The sequence below is a fragment of the Amborella trichopoda genome, chromosome 5, assembly GCF_054954075.1.
Source record: "Amborella trichopoda isolate Santa Cruz 75 chromosome 5, AtrichopodaSantaCruz75HAP2 v2.0, whole genome shotgun sequence".
In the NCBI taxonomy this organism is placed as follows: domain Eukaryota; kingdom Viridiplantae; phylum Streptophyta; class Magnoliopsida; order Amborellales; family Amborellaceae; genus Amborella; species Amborella trichopoda.
In genome coordinates, this window is record NC_142340.1 from 3,709,120 (window position 1) to 3,727,028 (window position 17,909).

At 33.2% G+C, this 17,909-nt stretch overlaps 1 protein-coding gene across 1 annotated transcript; it reads left to right on the forward strand.

Moving 5' to 3' along the window:
- Nucleotides 1-12,889: 12,889 nt before the first annotated feature.
- On the forward strand, nucleotides 12,890-14,578 carry LOC18443404 (uncharacterized). Its single transcript, XM_006853594.4, has one exon. The coding sequence runs from the start codon at nucleotides 13,567-13,569 to the stop codon at nucleotides 14,206-14,208; it is 642 nt and encodes a 213-aa protein (XP_006853656.1). The 5' UTR covers nucleotides 12,890-13,566; the 3' UTR covers nucleotides 14,209-14,578.
- Nucleotides 14,579-17,909: the final 3,331 nt, after the last annotated feature.

Consider the following 17,909-nt stretch of genomic DNA (forward strand, 5'->3'; position numbering starts at 1 on the left):
ACATATATAAGAAAGTAAATGATTGGGGTCCCTACGGATCGACCTTTTGAAACACTGCATTCACCCTTGTCCTTCTAACTACAAAGCATCAGGATGCCTTGCATGAGAATTGAGAAGTACGAGTTGGATTTTCCGTACAAGTAAGGACTTTGGCAGACGGATAATGTACACTTTAATAAATGGAAAATGTTATATTGGTACACACGTGTATTTCAATGGAGTGATGATAATAGGAAAATTTTATATTGATACACACGTATATATCAATAGAGTGCTGACAATAATATCATACACACAAAACTATTAAATGGATGCATATGTTTTAAAGAGAAATTGAGCTTCTCCTCCTCGAAATTTATACATGGACATGCATGAGAGGGAGACGTTCTTTTGGAAGGAAGAGAGAGACCCTTTGGAAAGGGGGAGAGAGAGAGAGAAACCATTTGGAAAGGGGGAGAGAGACATTTGGAACGGGTGAGAGAGATTCTTTTGGAAAGGGGGGGAGAGAGAGAGAAACCATTTGGAAAGGGGGAGAGAGACATTTGGAAAGGGGGAGAGAGACATTTGGAACGGGTGAGAGAGCTTCTTTGGGAAGAGAGTTTTTTTTTTTTTTTAGTAAATTACATACGGAGCTGAAATAATTACTTAAAATATAAAATATTTGATTTTAGGCAAATATTATAAGGAAGATAAGTTAACTCGTGTATTTTTTTTATTTTTTATTTTTAATTGCCCCTTGATCGGACCGTATATTTTTTCTTTTTTTTTTTTGTTTTTTCATTAGTAGAGCAATGCCCGAAGCTTTAGGGACATTACCCAGGCAGTCTAAGGTTAAAATCCTCGGACCGCCCTACGAACACAACAAAAGCCCAGTACAGTGGCCCGATGTTCTCAAAAAATAAAAAACTAAGTGTGGTTCGAGGATGGGGACCTCATACCGCTGGTTTTCTTAAAACATAAGAAAGAAAGAGCAGTATGAGGATGGGGGCCTCAGACTACTCAAAAACTAAGGCTTGCTCAGTCTAGAGGGCAATTCCTCGAATCGCCTTGGCATTGCTTCTAAAGCTTGGGGTACTGCTCTACTAACGAAAAAACTAAAAAAAATAAAAAAAATACAATCCATCCCCGTACTGAAAGATAATTTAAAAAAATATAAAAAAACACAAGTTGATCGACCTTCTGCATAATTTTAAAAAATAAAAGAAGAAGGAAAGCGGCGCCCACAAAATTATGCCACATACTCTCTTTAGGTACTAAAGTTACCAAAACTTTTATTTATGCAACCTTCTATAATACTTTCACTATATCTATATTTGGCAGTTTAGTGCCTTCTGAAATAATAATAAATAAATAAGCTCGAGGTGGCACTCAAGCTGAAGAATAAAATCCAATTAAACATTAGGAAAATGTCATGTCTCTCCATCCAAACACATTTGGAGAAGGATTTGTAGCGGCCATGCCCTTTATCTTCACTTTACTTTTCTAGAGATATTGTCCACTTCTTCCAGACTACCCATACAATTACTAATTCCATTAAAGGCAAAATAAGGTGGAATACCTTTATAGTGCATATATTAATCAAAATACAGCATTAATAATTCCATAAAAGGCAAAATTGGTGGTGTCTTATCCACTACCCCATTTTTGTAGAAAGGTCTCTGAAATGACACAAAAATGGCTACAGTACCTTAGTTTAAGTAACCTTTTAATGAAAAACAATATTCATGAGGATTTGCTGAGTATCCCAATGTGAAAAGTTAAGTAAGCATACATAGAATGATTAAAAAATAAAATTGAAATTAAAATAAAAATTGAGTTTCATGTTAAAAAAAAATGAGATAAAAAATAAAAAAAATAATTACCACATTCATATATGCCGTTGAAACCAATTGCATATTTGCTCCCTCAAGCAAGACAACTGGTAGGAGTATATTTGGGATGCCAAATTTTGATAATGCAACCTACTCAAGCAATCTAAAAAGAAAAAATATCGTCCTGATTGAGACCACCTATTTCTCCTGGCCATTAGATCTAGGCAAGGTCTCTGCGCCTCAACCCAACCAAGGTCTCTGTTCGGGCCTAAATTCTGGAACCGGTGGGTAGTGTCCAAGCCCACTTCACTTGGACTCAAGCCAAGTACGATCTGGGTTAGGGTCTAGCCTAGATGCTATCGAGTCGGGCCAGGTCCAAGTCAAGGTCCACCCTACCCAACCCAATGTGGATATATAAGTATATTATATACAAATTCAATATTAAAAAATGCACATAATTACTTTTATGTTTATTTATAATTTTTATATTTTAGACCCGACCCATTTACAGGCCTAGATTTAGGTGGCTAATAACTCAAAAATCTTCATTTTCTTTTTTTATAATGACTCTTCTAATTTCTTTATTTTTTTCAAAATAATTCATATAGTGTTTCTAAAGTAGATTTCAAATTTTCATATCAAGAAATGGCGTAGTACAATTTGCTCCTATAGGAGCGTGATTTTCAGCAAGGTTTTAAAAATTGGTGGTTCAGATTAGAATCGGGCGACCTGAATCGGGAATTAATCAGGCCGATCCAGGTCTCACTAAATATTAGGAACCGGCCTCCATAAACAAAACCGGCTGGTTTTGTCAGAGAATCAATGTTATTTTATTTTTTAATATTTTAATTATTATTTTTTTAAATTTTATTTGACTGTTCACTAGACCAGATTAGAACGTAGTGCCCCACTTCATTGTCACCAAGTATCCTTAAATGGAATTTCCTAGATACTCATTTTTTCATATAAAGATAAATTCGAATGAAATATATCCTATTATTAAAAACCAGTTTGCAAAACTGCACAAGAATAGTCATCATATTGCCAAGTAAATCGAACTAAGTAGCTAAAATTCAGAAATATTTGGGGGCTAATCCTAATAGAATTATATAGAGCATTAAGATATTAAGATATTAAGATAATAAATAAGAATAAAATTACAAGAAAAGAAAAGGTTGTGCAGTCATTCACTTCCTCTAAATAATCTTTATTTTTCTTCTTTTTTTAATTATTATTATCTGCTTAGTTTCATTGATGTAATCACAAATGAAAGTTACCAGGAAGAGTACTCCCACCTCTAGTTGTGCACTTTCTTTCTTACTTTATTCCTAGTTAGCAAATAGGCAAAATTGAATTACATGAGTAACAACATTACACAAGTGCCGTTGCAAATCTCACAAAATTGGATGTTGTCACCCTCCTTGGCATTTATTACCCTCCTTGACCACAGTGCCTGCTATGTACTTATTTTAAAGGAAATTTGTTGCCTTGATAATATTTCTAATTTTATCTCAAATGGGCTGAATTGAACTAAGGCTTTGGATTATATTGGTTTTAAACTAGTGAAAAGTTTGGTTCAATCAAAATTGGTTAAGCTACTGATAGAACTGATTGGATTGTATTTTTTAAAACTAAAAAAAACACTAATAATAATTTACATAAAATATCACAAAAATATCTTACTTTATTTAACCCATTTGATTAGTCAAAATCAGTTGGTCCAACTAGTTAAAATTAATTAAAGGGTGTGGTTTCTATCAAGTATCAACCTTAATCAATCCAATTAAGGTACACCTCCAAATTTTATCATAACATATAATTTTGGTATAAATTTTTTTTAAGATTATCTAAAATTTCATATCTAATTATAAAATTTTAAAAACCAAAAATGGTTAAAATCAAGTAAATCTCTAAACATATGAAAGTATTGAAAATAGACTGTTTAGATAATGTGTTGCAAGATGCATTATTTTTAAGACTCAAATTTTTGTTTTTTTCATACTCATACATCGAGATAATCAATTAGATGATTTTTTAATATTAAAATACTTTTTTTTATGGATTTTTTATATGCACATATAATCCTACATTGTGTCAGGTAAATGTCAATTTTTATCCAATTTAATTATATGTGAACCAGACCGACTAAAACACTAGTTAACTGTCCCAACCAGTCCGGCCCCGATCTTGATAATTATAATTAAGGGTTCACGTCTCTTTTGAAACATGAATCGCATGATTGTCTGGCCTCTCCTTAATCAGTGGTGGATTTATATGAAATATAAATAATAAATGTAAACTTTATCGTCATTTTTTAATCCGGAATGAAACCATGTACCTCCATCAATTCACACGTGTAATCAATAATGAAGGGGAAAAAGTCTGATTTACTATTTTTTAATATATCTTCTAACATGTAAAGGAAAATGACTTTCATGCTATCATATATTGTAGATATAGCCACCATTAAATGAGTAGCATTCTTTCACTTGTTTTCATCCGACACGTGTGTCCCCGTGGGTCACGGTGTCGCCATAACAACCGTGTCTGAAGGCTTTTCTCCTACCTATTAAGAGAACCACGATCGCCTCCAGGTGTTAATATATCAAGGTAATGGCCTTAGATAAAGGAGTTGCGTGGATTTTAAATGAAAAGAATTGGTCTTGTCTTAATAATTGGTGAGTAAATTTTCGATCTCCCTATACGTGTCCTTCTTGCCCTTTGACACGTTATTAATTCTAGGGTCCGCTTAATGTTCAGCATTATCTTCAGTTCCCCTTCTATCACGTTGATTTATATAAAATCAAATTTTAATAAATAAAATGTATGTGATTGTGACTCATAGATCGATCCAAATATTTTTATCGATAGGCTCGACACCATCCGATTTTTTCGAATGGCAAAGATTAAAGACCGTCACATACCTAACATATCCATGGTGGTACCTCCGTCATAGACATAGCATGTATGTGGCGGTCAAAAAACACGTAGAACTGCTACGGGCCATGCGCCATCTGTTGCGGCTCCATTCAATAAACCGTCACGAACATAGCATGTCTGTGGCAGAGCAAAACACTGTTCAAAATCGTTCATATATATATATATAATTGTCTACAAATATACCATTTCCCTTTTGTACAAGGAGGTCACAATTATTCTCACTCAGTAGATGTTAAATTAGATGACTTGGGGTGAGTCACGATGTCCAATTTTGTTTAAAAAAAAAAATTATGTCTAATCAATGACACTCTTACAACTACTCATTTTGAAATCTAAGTCATAATAATGATTGTGATGACAATCCATATATACGTATGAAAATATAGAGCCCGTGCTTTAAACAATAAAATTAGAGCCCACATCAAAAATTTCACTAGAAGAGGTTGTTTTGATGTCCCAAATTCTCAAATTGATCATCTCGGCATCTAGATGCATGGACTTGAGAAAAAAATGGATTCAAAGTTTTGAAAATAATTGTTACATATTTTTTGACTGTCAATTTTTAATTTGTCATATATTTGCTCGATCTACATTACGTTTTAATTTTTTAAATTTTATAATTAAAGATCAAAATATATTTTAAGGCTATCACAAGGATTTCCAGTATTAAAACCATATTTCTTGATACTATTTGAAGGTGGGCTTTACTTTGATTGTTTAGAGCCTCGGCTCCATACAAACCACACCTTTTATATATATATATATATATATATATATATATATATATATATATATATATATATATATATATATATATATATATATATATTAAAATAATCAACTATTCGAAATTCTACCTCACAAGTCATGAATTTGGAGTTTATAATTCCAAAATAGTTATTTTATTGGATAAATAAGCTTGAATTTCAAACTCGTTATTTTACTGGATAATAAGTTTAAAACTTCTAGTTACGAGCCAACTGCTTCATGACTTAGTCGATTTCGATTTTGATGTTTTCAATAGGTAATTCAAAAAATAATACCCCCGTTTAGAAGTTAAAGTTGCAAATAGTATGTTGGAAAAAAAGTAAAAAAGAAAAAGAAAAATATCTCTATATCTCTCATTTTTAAGTTTTATATCTCAATAGACTTAAGGTTTCAAATCATATCTTGGGTCATAAAAATTCTAAGTTTTATATATTTTAAATTCTTAAGCTAACTTTATCCACTTTAAATATATTTTTTTAACCCAAACAAATATAAAAAAGACGAGCAATGATCCAATGCACTGGTTGTATCATAGTATATAATGAAATGACACTTTTAGAAAACCATGTTTGTGGTATTTGTATGACCCCAAATTTTGCACACACACTTTCTTCATCTCAATAATCAATCACCCAAAAAAAAAAGTTCAATTTGAACCCTAGATATGGTCAAAATGAGCCCTCCAAAACTGAATCTAGGCCATTCATTTTGTGAATTTCAAGATCTTAGCCTTTATGAACTCAAAATCAATTTTTTCTTTTTTAACATTGTTCATCTAATGATAATAAAATCATCCAAAAAAATTGGAAATGCAAAAATCTTTCTAAGACCTAGATCTAAGCATCGCACCAAAATGAACGGCCTATGTTAATTAGGCTAAAAAAATACTTTCTAGGTTGTGTTTTCAATTTTTTCTTTTTTTGTGATTGTTCATTAGAATGAAAATAGTGTACATTTGAAAATTTGGATCAAACAAATGGCCATAAGATAGTTTTTTTAATATTGTTGAATCATATTACTATACAACAGTTGCATGAAATCATTGTTTAAGAAAGACATATCCTTTCTAAACATCATCATTTCTTTCTCTTCACATGATTTTCTCTTAAATCTTTCTCTCTACCTATTTTTTCACTCTCTCTCCTCCCGTATCTCTCACTCTCTCTCCCCCGCTAGAGAGACAAAGAGGGTGAATATTAGAGAGAGAAATTTGGGAGGAATATATCACGTAAAGAGATGAAAGGTTTAAAATGAGCATGTCTTTTTTATATTTATTAGGGCTAAAAAAATAATTAAAAGTTAGTAAAGTTAGTCAGGGGGTTATGAGATATATTTTAAATATTTGGGTCTATTGAGGTATAAAAACCAAAAATAGAGGTTACGAGGATATTTCTCAAAAAAAAAAAATGTAAAAAAGATATATTCTATGAGACTATTTGCTTTTGAACAAGGAGGTCACAAATCACCATTGGATGTGGATTAAAGTGTCTTACAACATTCGAGCAATTTTATTTTGGAATTTTTATGCCGAATCAAGGACACATCTTCAACCTCCTGATTTCATATCCAACGGTCAATAATGATTGTAACTTACTTGTATAGAAAACAAATAAGTCTCTTTATATACATTTCCTATGTAAACTATGAGATACTCTTTAACCACAAAATGAAACTGATATTAGTGCATGTGTGTGTATAAATTTATCAAGGGTTTTGTAAGGTACTCCAAAATGTATAATATTTTCTTATTGTACTCAATAATTTTTTACACTCATTACTTTTGCTTTGTAATAGATTTTTCGAATAACGGTATTTTTCATCATTATGAAAGGTAAAATAGATATTTTAATAAAAAATTAGTGGCATTCTTTTAATAGTTAAAATGCAATTAATATTTCTCGTAGGTGATGTTAAATTTCATGTGAATGATATCATTCTCCATAATAGTTAATAAATATTTTTTCTATTAAATATTTATATTTTATCATTAATTACCTAAAATATCTCTAGATAAAAAAAATTACTATATTTTGGGGAAAGAATATCAATTATCCAAAAATATTGAGTATATTAAGTAAAAACTCCATATGTAGAAGTACCCTAACAAAACCCATTTATCAAATATACATAAAAAAAATACAGTATTTAACATTTCACACGTTTGTCACTATTTTAACTGACGATCATGTATCTTTTGATAGGTATCATGAAAATAGGTTTACGTATATAGTTAAAATATTAAATAGTTTATCTTTCATAGGTATTTTGAAAATTCAATATGTCCCCATCATTTAAGCACTTCAAATAATAATTAAATTACAACTATGCAATACTAATGTGAAGCAAAATATGTCCTCCATCTTGGAAGTCCAAACAACATCTTCTCCTTTAATCTAAGCCATTTTTTACCATACTATTAACCATTTGATTTATAAAACTTTCATATCTATATATGTATTGGAAAATTGTTACATGAGTTTGGGGGCGCATTTTTACATTAGCATCCCCGAGGTACAGAGCATATTTTGCCAAGAGAGATGCAAAATGGGCAGTCCATCTAAAGAAAAGTAAAAACTAATGGTTCAAATGTTTTTTTATAAAATTTTTATTTTTATTTTTATTTTTAAAATTTAGTTATTTTTGCATATTCATGATCCCCATAATAGATATTATACGTCCATAAAAATTGAGTTAAAAAATCCATGTCAAAAATAAATTTTTAAGGGGGGACTCATTTCTACAGGGACTCATAGAAACCGCGTCCGTATGTATTTTGATCTGTCAACACATGTCCACTCAAGAAAGAGTTGAGAAGTCTATTATATCTACAGTATAGTGCAGAAACTCCATTGGACACCCAAGGATTACTTTTTAGCAATGGTTTAAAAAACGGATAGGTGACTCGGATCGGGCACTTCAAAAATCGATTCGGACCGGCGAATCGGCGATCCGGATCGGGAATTGGCTGAATCGGTCGGATTAAAGCTTCAAAAAAATCCGAAAAAATTATTAAAATTCATTATAAATGTTGTTTTTTAGGAATCCAATAAAAAATGAGGGTACTACATTATTAACTTTCATTTTTTTTATCAATTTGTGAATATTGAGATGTTCTTTCCCTGTATAAATTTATTTTAACTATTAAATTTGCATCACATAAAAGAAAAATCATAGAATTATCATGGATAAAATATATAATTATATATGGACTATTATAAAGAGTAGACTAATCAATGAAAGAATGGCCATTAAAATCTCGTTTATGCGAAAAACCCTAACCCGCTAAAAAAACCCAAACTATTACAGTCTAACTAACTATAATCCAAAATTATTACAACCTCACTAATTATAATATTATATATTGAAATTCTAATTATTAGTTTATATTTTATAATTATTTTATTCGACAAATAATAACAAATTAAAAATATTTTATAATATTATCTAATTTAAAATGTATTATTGACAACTGTAAGAAAAATAGTACATTACATGATTTATAATGTAAAAATTCATAAATAAAATAAAATATTTAGTTATCAATGTAAAAATTAATAAAATACGTACAAATTTTGGAAATAACACTTCAATTTTTCAAAAATTTATTTTTTTAGGTTTCTATAATAAATTTAGTAAAAGAGATTGTTAGTAGAAAGATGGAGATTTCAAATAGAATAAAATTTTTATTTTTATTTTTGTTTATACCTTTCATATTATTTACAAAAATAATTATACCACTATATATAACAAAAATTAACGGTTATATAAAAAATTAATTTTTTTATTTTTCATTTTTTTATATCATTTATATTATTTATAAAAATATTTATATTTATATCAACCACTATATACACAACAAAAATATTTATATTTATACCAACCACTATATATACAAAAAAAATGCAACACATGCCCAAGGGGATTCGAAAACAACAAAAATATTTATACCAACCACTACCTCAAGTAAAAAATTCAAAGTCATAACCATCAAGCCATCTAACTATATGTGATTATAAATTGCTAATTAATAGACTATATTTACATTTTGTTTTCATTTAATAATGTTTGGGAATTATCCCACATCGAAAGATGGGTATTCAAATTTGGTATATAAATACCTATGCAATATGAGTTATAAAATGAGTATAAAAATATTAAGACAACCTCGCATGTGCATTTAGACACACGTGTGCGCGTGTGAGTGTGCGTGGGGGCATGCATGCACCTGCGCTCGGATACACGTGTGCACGTGTGAGTGTGCGTGGGGCTCGCTCGCACGTGCGCTCGGACACACGTGTGTGCATGTGAGTGTGCGTGAGCTCTCGGACACACGTGTGCGCATGTGAGTGTGTGTGGGGCATGCTCACACGTGCGTGTCATGTGCTACGTGTGTGAACCGGGCTGAACCGGATGGGAACCGGCGGTTCCACTCTAGAACCAGTCTGAACCGGATGGCAACCGGAGGTTTCACTCTAGAGTCGGGCTGAACCGGATGGGAACCGGCAGTTCCACTCTAGACCTGGGCTGAACCGGATGGGAACCGGCGGTTCCGCTCTAGAACCGGGCGGTTCTCGTTTTTCGGTTGGAACCGGCACGGGCACGCGTGTTTCCGAGTCGAACCGGGCGAATCGCCGTTTTTTAAAACACTATTTTTTAGTGATTTACTCTTTTTTTTATTCTAAAATAATCACAAGAAAGAACAAAGACATTAAAATAAAGCAACTTTTCCTGCTAAAAGCTTGAGGGAAACTTCAATATTTTCCATGACAGGCGACTAGATAGGTCAATTTAAGTACAATGAAATGCCAAAGCATTCAACGGCAGCAATTGTTTTTAAATATGGTTCAATTTTTTCAGAAAAAACATTGTCATTCTTCTTAAAAACCTCTTTTATTTTGGATAAAATTACAAACTCAAAAAATAATGGCATTTCAATACAACGAACTTTATACATTTAGTGGTTATATATCTTGAGGAGAAGTATATAATACGATAGGTAAGGGTCATGGGTGTAGATTATGAAGTTGAACAGCTAGGGATGTACCATTGATCAGGCATCTTTATTATCAACATAGCCTTTTTTTAATTATTTTGGGCCGGTTTAATATTGTGTGATCCTATCCAAGTTGTCTGACTTAACATCTCGCAGATAGAAATGATTGTGCCTACTCGTAATAAAGTAAATAGTTTCCTTTAGTGATTTAAAAAATACCAGGTTGGTATGGAATCATTCGGTCTGATTCGGGAATCGATCATTTTGTTCCAATTCTGTGTATATATAAGAAAAACAACTGAGATTAGACGGGAACCGATGGTTCCCCACAGCACAATAACGATCTGGAACATCGATTCACTGATCCAAACCAGTGTTTTGCTGCTTTACTATTTTTTCACATGTTTTTACACTGATTTACTATTTTTTCTGCAAGGTAAAATAGCGATACAGTCTGTCGATTCACCAATCGGAACTGATTTTTGGGGTACCTGATCTAGGATCCAAGTCACTTATCCTTTTTTTAAATCACAGGTTTCCTTATACACATATCCTAATTCATGGATATACAAAAAATAAATTTTTAAGCTATTAGAGAATAGATTTATTAATTTACATTCAAAAAATACAAAGAGTTCCTAAATATCTCAACGAATTTTCGCCCTCCAATCGGGCCTCTCAGTAACATCGTGCGCCGGTATTCTTAGTAAGCCAATCATTAACATCGTGCGCCCGCATTGGTAATTGGTGGAGCCGGCTTCATTGAAAGCCGATATCGGCTCAGCACAACGGCTAGGATCTGAAGTCGAGCTGAGGGTCGAGAATGATTGGTGGAGAACAATCTGACCACGAAAAAATCGCCACGTGGTAGAGTAGGTGACAAAATTCATTCCCGTCTAACTAACTAAACTCGACACCCGCTTCTTTTTCCCTCCCACCACGAAAAAACGGGGTCAGAGAGAGAGAAAGAGGTTCACGTTTAGAGAGAGAAAATCACGGGAGTAGAGAGAGAGAGAGGAGGGGAATATAGAGAGAGAAGAAAATAAAAAGTTGCCCTCTGCAAAGATAAGGAATCCCTGATCTTACAACAAACCTCGTTTGCCGGATTAGGCTTCTCAAAGGATTGGATTGTTGAATCTAGACCGATCTGAATTGTCCATTCTAATGTGAATGGTTAAAATAATAATAATAATAATAATTGAGAATTGGAGATTTGGCTGATTGAATTGCTTAATTCGCTAACAGACTCTCCTGTTCACAGATCAGGATTGTGATTTTAACAAAATGTGATCATGTTAAAATCATATCAATTATTAGTTTTGTCTAGAAACGATGTCGATCCACATTGGGGATTGAAAATTGCCAATCCAGACTTGAGTATTGGTTGGGATTGAGCCTATTCCAAGAAGGTATTGATCTCAGCCCAGTTCTCCACTTAAAACCCTTTATTTATATTTCTTTGTCTTTTTTGTTAGAATATATATATATATATATATTATCAGATATATTTTTCAACTATTTGATATTGATTACATGAATTCTAATATGTCATTTTCTTTTATCAAAGGCTAAATTTTTAGTGAAGCCATAAATCTTTTTATCTTTTAAAAATATAATATAATAAATTTTTTTTTTGAAAAATATAATATAACTTATTTTTTTTTGTACAAAGAAGTTACAATTATTATTGACTATTAAATGTAAAATTTGATAGCATAGAGTTTGATTAAGCACAAAATCCAAAAAAAAATCAAACTATGTGGCACCATTTAAGCTATCGAATTTCGTACTTGAAGGCTCATGACCTCTTTATACGAAAATTACATGGTGATATAGTGTACAATCTTTTTAGATTTTCTAATGAGGTCTTGATTCCCTTCTAAATCTCACCTTTATTATTTTATTTTTTAATATTTTATGGATGACCAATCGGACTAATCTGAGTTGTTGATCCAATAGTCTGAAACTCATCTTTATTATTCTTTTTTTTTAATATTTTATGGATCACCGATCAGACAAATTTGAATTGTTGATCCAATAGTCGGACACTCACCTTTATTATTCTATTTTTTAATATTTTATGGATCAAGTATAGGATTAATCTGAATTGTTGATCCAATTGTCTGACGGAGACATGTAGCGTAGATGATCCACCCACGCAATCTGGATTTTGAAGCACACCCATTCGAAAGATGATTCCCTATCCATATCAGCCATTTTTCTAAAACAGTTTTATAAGATGGGACTAAATGGAGATATCAAGAATAGAAGTGCCTATTTAGGAGACAAGGAGGAAAAAAAATCAGGGAATAATTTAATTGTTTGATGGAGGGTTTGAGAGTGCTTTAAATAGCTTTGCCCACCACCAACTCAACTCAACTCAACTCCTGTGCAAGGATTTCAAGCTCTGCAGACTGCCCTTTCGCGAATCTTCACGAAACAGCTGCATGTTTTAGAGAGAGAAAAACGACTTAAACGAGTTTTGGAGAGAGACTTTACAGAACTCTTATAGAGAGAGAGAGAGAGAGAGAGTTTGTTAGTAAGGTTTTCAGAAGCTTTTCCGAGAGAACATTCTCGTGAATTTTCTTGAATTCCCCAAAGCCTTATCTTAGAGAAAGAAACTCAGTTCGTAGGGTCGAAAACTCCTTCATTCTCTGCGCTTTTTTTTCCTAGAGAGAGAGTAAAGGATGACTGGTAAGTACCATCTCCCACTGTTTATTTGTAGAGAGAGAAAATGAAAGAGACTCTTCCTCTTTTCTTTTCTAGAGGCGAGCCAGTGCAGTGCATCTGATGCCACCTTGACACCTCATTTGTAGAGAGAGAGAGGGTATAACATTTTTAGAGAGAGAGGGTGTAGTGAAGTTTGGTTTTATTGGGTGCTACTTGCAGTAAACAGTCATCAGAGACCAGTGTAAAGAGAGAAGACTCGAGTTGGGTAGGCATCACTTAGAGAGAGAAACCAAAACCCAAGTTCATAGAGAGAGGACCCAAAACTAAATTCTAGAGAGAGGGGCCCAAAACCAAATTCTAGAGAGAGAAAAAGCACAAACCAGAATGGAAGACAGACCACCAGCCATGGCGAAGCGCCTGTGGAAAATAGTCCGCATCGTGCTCTTCATGCTCCGCAAGGGAGTATCGAAGCCGAAGCTCCTCCTGGACCTCAACCTTATGTTCGAGCGGGGCAAACTCGCCGGGAAGGCCGCCGGAAAAGCCACCGGGAAAGCTCTCGGCCACCTCGTCTTCTCCCGCCACCACACCCCCTACTTCACCTGCGGTCCCCACCTCCACCGCCATGTGTCGGTCCCCCTCCCCCGAGACTACGAGTTCTCGTGCCGGAACACGCCCGCGCCGAAGCGCAAGTCCCACCGCCACGTGTCCTTTCCCTGCATCTACACCCGGGTCTCGGACGATGACGTGCCGGTCACCGCCCTACAGCTACAGAAGGCACTGGAATTGCTCAACTCCGAATTTCCCGGCAAGGAGACGCCGGGAAATGACTTTTCCGGCGCCCTGAAACGGAGCCCGCTCATCGCGCTTACTGCCCCCTTCTCGCCGTTTCCTCTGAGAGTCACGGACTCGCCCTTCCCATTGATGGACGGTGATGACGACTGCCACGTGGACAGGGAGGCCGAGGAGTTCATCCGACGGTTCTACGAGGGGCTGCGTACCCAGGCCGGGAAAAGGGACGGGAAGTGAGATTCCGGGGGTCTGGGTCAGTTTCCCGGCCAGAATAACGCCCCGAACTTGGTTTTCCGGCGAGGTGATGGCCGCCGTGAAGCGGTTAAGGGTTTGATCATTTTGGCCGAAAAGAAAACGAAATGTTGCACGTTGGGGTTTGTACTTTTCTGATTGTTTCGAGTTTTCGGCAATGTTACAGCTTTATGAATGACCATGTCTCTCTATTTTATTTTGTCATTTTTTTTCTTTTTCTTGCAAGTCCCTGGCCGGAAAATTGATGTATAGCTTAGTTTTTTTTTTTCCCCTCGTATTGTTATTATTTTAGGTTTTTAGTTTTTTTTTTTTTTTTTGTTAATAATATTGAGAATCTTAGATCGGTTGATTTGGATTTGAGGGTGTTGCTGTCCTTTTTTTTTCTTTTTTTCTTGTTCTCTTTTTTAAATTTTTAGCTTTATGCTGTTGGTTTTGTTAGCTTTTTGTGTGATAGTAAGCAAGTGGTTCAGGTTCTTACCTTTTTGCTTTTCTTTTTCTTTTTATTTTTCTCACTTTTCTTTCTCCCACTTTTGTTTGAATAAAATATAGAAGTTAGGTTTAAGTCTAGAAGTTGGGTTATAATTTCTTTTCCAAAAAAATTGTTATACTTATTTTGAGATCCTTGGATTGATGTTTGAGTTCTCCCACTTATTGCATGACAAGACAAAAAAAATGATTAGTTTTTAGTGTCTTTTTTTTTTTTGTAATTTTGCTAAAAATATCATGGAATTTTGGGCTTTGTCTGTTGGTTCCTTTTTTGTTTCTCTATTTTTTTTTGGCTTTTCTCCATCTTATTGCCATGGAGAATCTTCATTTTGTTTTGTAGCCAGATGGGAACATGTAATCTTACTTTAGAAAGACATGTAAAAATGTAAATAGTATAATATAGTATCAAAACTTATAAGAAAGGCCTCTAGGTATTGTAAATAAAAGAAAATATGAAAATTTATAAGAAATTATCATCGTCATAGTTTTTTTTCAATTAATTATGGTCGGCTACATGAATTAAGCCGTCATTATGCGGTCATACTTTCAATGAATTTATAAGTGCTCAAATCTCAAAATCTTAAAATTTCTAGACAAAGTAAGTTGCTCTAATAGAAGTTGGCCATCCAATCAAATTATTTATAAATATGGATATTTGCTTATATTTTTACGGATTGTAGTAAAAAAAGATACGGTATTCTCATATTTACTTAAGAAGTTAGGCATGATCAAATCTCTATTTTTAATTTTTTTTTATTCTAGGATATTCATCAAAATGCATATTTGTGATTAACTAGTTAACACTTTACCCACTTAATTTAAAAAATCCCATCAAAATATATATGATTATAAGTTAGATTAGTTGAAGGGTTAAGGCTAAAATAGTTGAGTATGTTATTGGCTTCCCTAAACTCTATCACTTTCTAAAATTACACTCTCTCTAACTCTTAACACATTCTAAAATTACACTCTCTCTAACCTAACGCTTTCTAAAATTACACTCTCACTAAAACGCATTAATGTTAAACATAGTTTAGAAAGTACAACTCGAAGCGAGTAGTTAGTCATGTTGTGCACGGAAGTTTTAAATCAGATGGGTTAATATTTGACAAATAAAGTATGAGAAATAAAACATGAAATACATATCACATAAACACAAATATTTACGCGGTTCACTCTAAAAGGGCTACATTCACAGGCATAACAAACTTAAATCCACTATACCAATTAAAGTTACACTAAAGATTTTGGAACATAGAGGTATTTCTTCAAACCTCAACAAAAATTCAAGTCGAGCAAACCCTTTTAAACAATTTTCAATTCATTCTCTGTACGTCTGACAACTATTACCGACAACACCAAATAGAGACGCAACAGCAACGAGAAACCGACATTCTTTCTAACTAAAAAAGGAAACAACTCAAAATCTCCATGGAACTGCTTCTCTACAATAAACAAATCTCTCAATCTTTAGGAGTTAACAAGATGCATCATCAATGTTTCTCTTCATAGGAAGCTCTCTTTTCTCTAAGAAGAAACCTTGCATTTTATGCACAGGAGACCCCACATCCCCCTCTCTCTCTAAAGGAAACCACATTTCCCATATACAGCACACAAATTCTCTACACTATCATCTCATATATATAAAGTTAGGAATCTACACTAAATAGAAAACTTCCCGTAGATATACATATATCTCAAAAGACTAAAAGATATATTCAAGAGTCCTAATTCTTTTTGGATTTATATTTAATCTCAATATCACATAACAAGAAAATATTTCAATCCCACATAATATGGGAATATTTCAATCTCATATAATATGGAATATCTTATGTGGGTGATTTTGAATAACACAAAATCTAACAATCTCTATCTTGATATCAAAATCACCTGCTCATTATGCTAACATTATTGGATAGCTTCATAAATTCTTCATCTTTTGCCAAACAAATTCCATCATCAATATTGTTGAAAAATAATATTTGTCATCAAATTTTCTACCTCGAACTTTGCATTCGAAACCTTTACCGCCATACTGATAACCCCAAACCTGGCTCTGATACCACTTATTGTGCACAAAAACTCTAAACCCGATGGTTAATATTTGGCAAATAAAATATGAGAAATAAAATACGAAGAACACAAATACTTATGTGGTTCACTCCAAAAGGGTTACATCTATAGGCATGGCAAACTAAAATCCATTATACCAATTAAAGTTACATCAAAGATTTGGAAGATGGAGTTATCTCTCTAAACCTCGATAAAAACTCAAGTCGAGCAAACCCTTTTAAACAATTTTCACTTCATTCTCTTTACTTCTGGCAACCATTACCGGCAATACCAAATAAAGATGCGAGAGCAACGAGAAACCGACATTCTCTCTAACTAAAAGGGGAAACAATTCAAAATCTCCATGGAACTGCTTCTCTACAATAAACAAGTCTCTCAATCTTCAGGAGTCGACAAGAGGCATCATCAATGTTTTTCTTCATAGGAAGTTATCTTCTCTCTAAGATGAAACCTTGCATCTTATGCACAGGAAGCCCTGCCTCCCTATCTTTCTAAAGGAAACCACATTTCCTATATGATCAAAATAGGACACACAAATTCTCTGCACTTTCATCTTATATATATAAGGTTATGAATCCACACTAAATAGAAAACTTCTTATAAATCTTACATATATCTCAAAAGACTAAACGATATATCCAAGAGTCCTAATCCTTTTTGGATTTATATTTCTTTTAAGAAACTTATCAATATCAATCTTAATCTCACATAATAAAGAAATATAATATCTTAATCTTACATAATATGGGAATATCTTAATCCCACATAATATGGAATTTCCTTATGTGGGTGATTTTGGATAGCATCAAATCCAACAGGTCTTGCTCCGAGCCGATTGCTAGGGCCGAGTCTGAGTAACTTGACTAATTAGTTCTAAGAACGGTAGCAGCAAAAAAAAGTTAAAAAACTTATAAAAAATAAATTCAAATCTTTGTCAAAATGATAGAAAACATAAAAATACACATCTCAAATAAATTCCCAATTCATTAAAAAAATATTGATTTTTTAAAATATCCTCGAGTTGGATACCTAACACAGGACAACTCAGGCTTGGCAAAGGCCAGAACCCGAGTAACTCGTCTAAGTAGAACTACTTAGCCGATTTTGCGAACACTGATTAAACG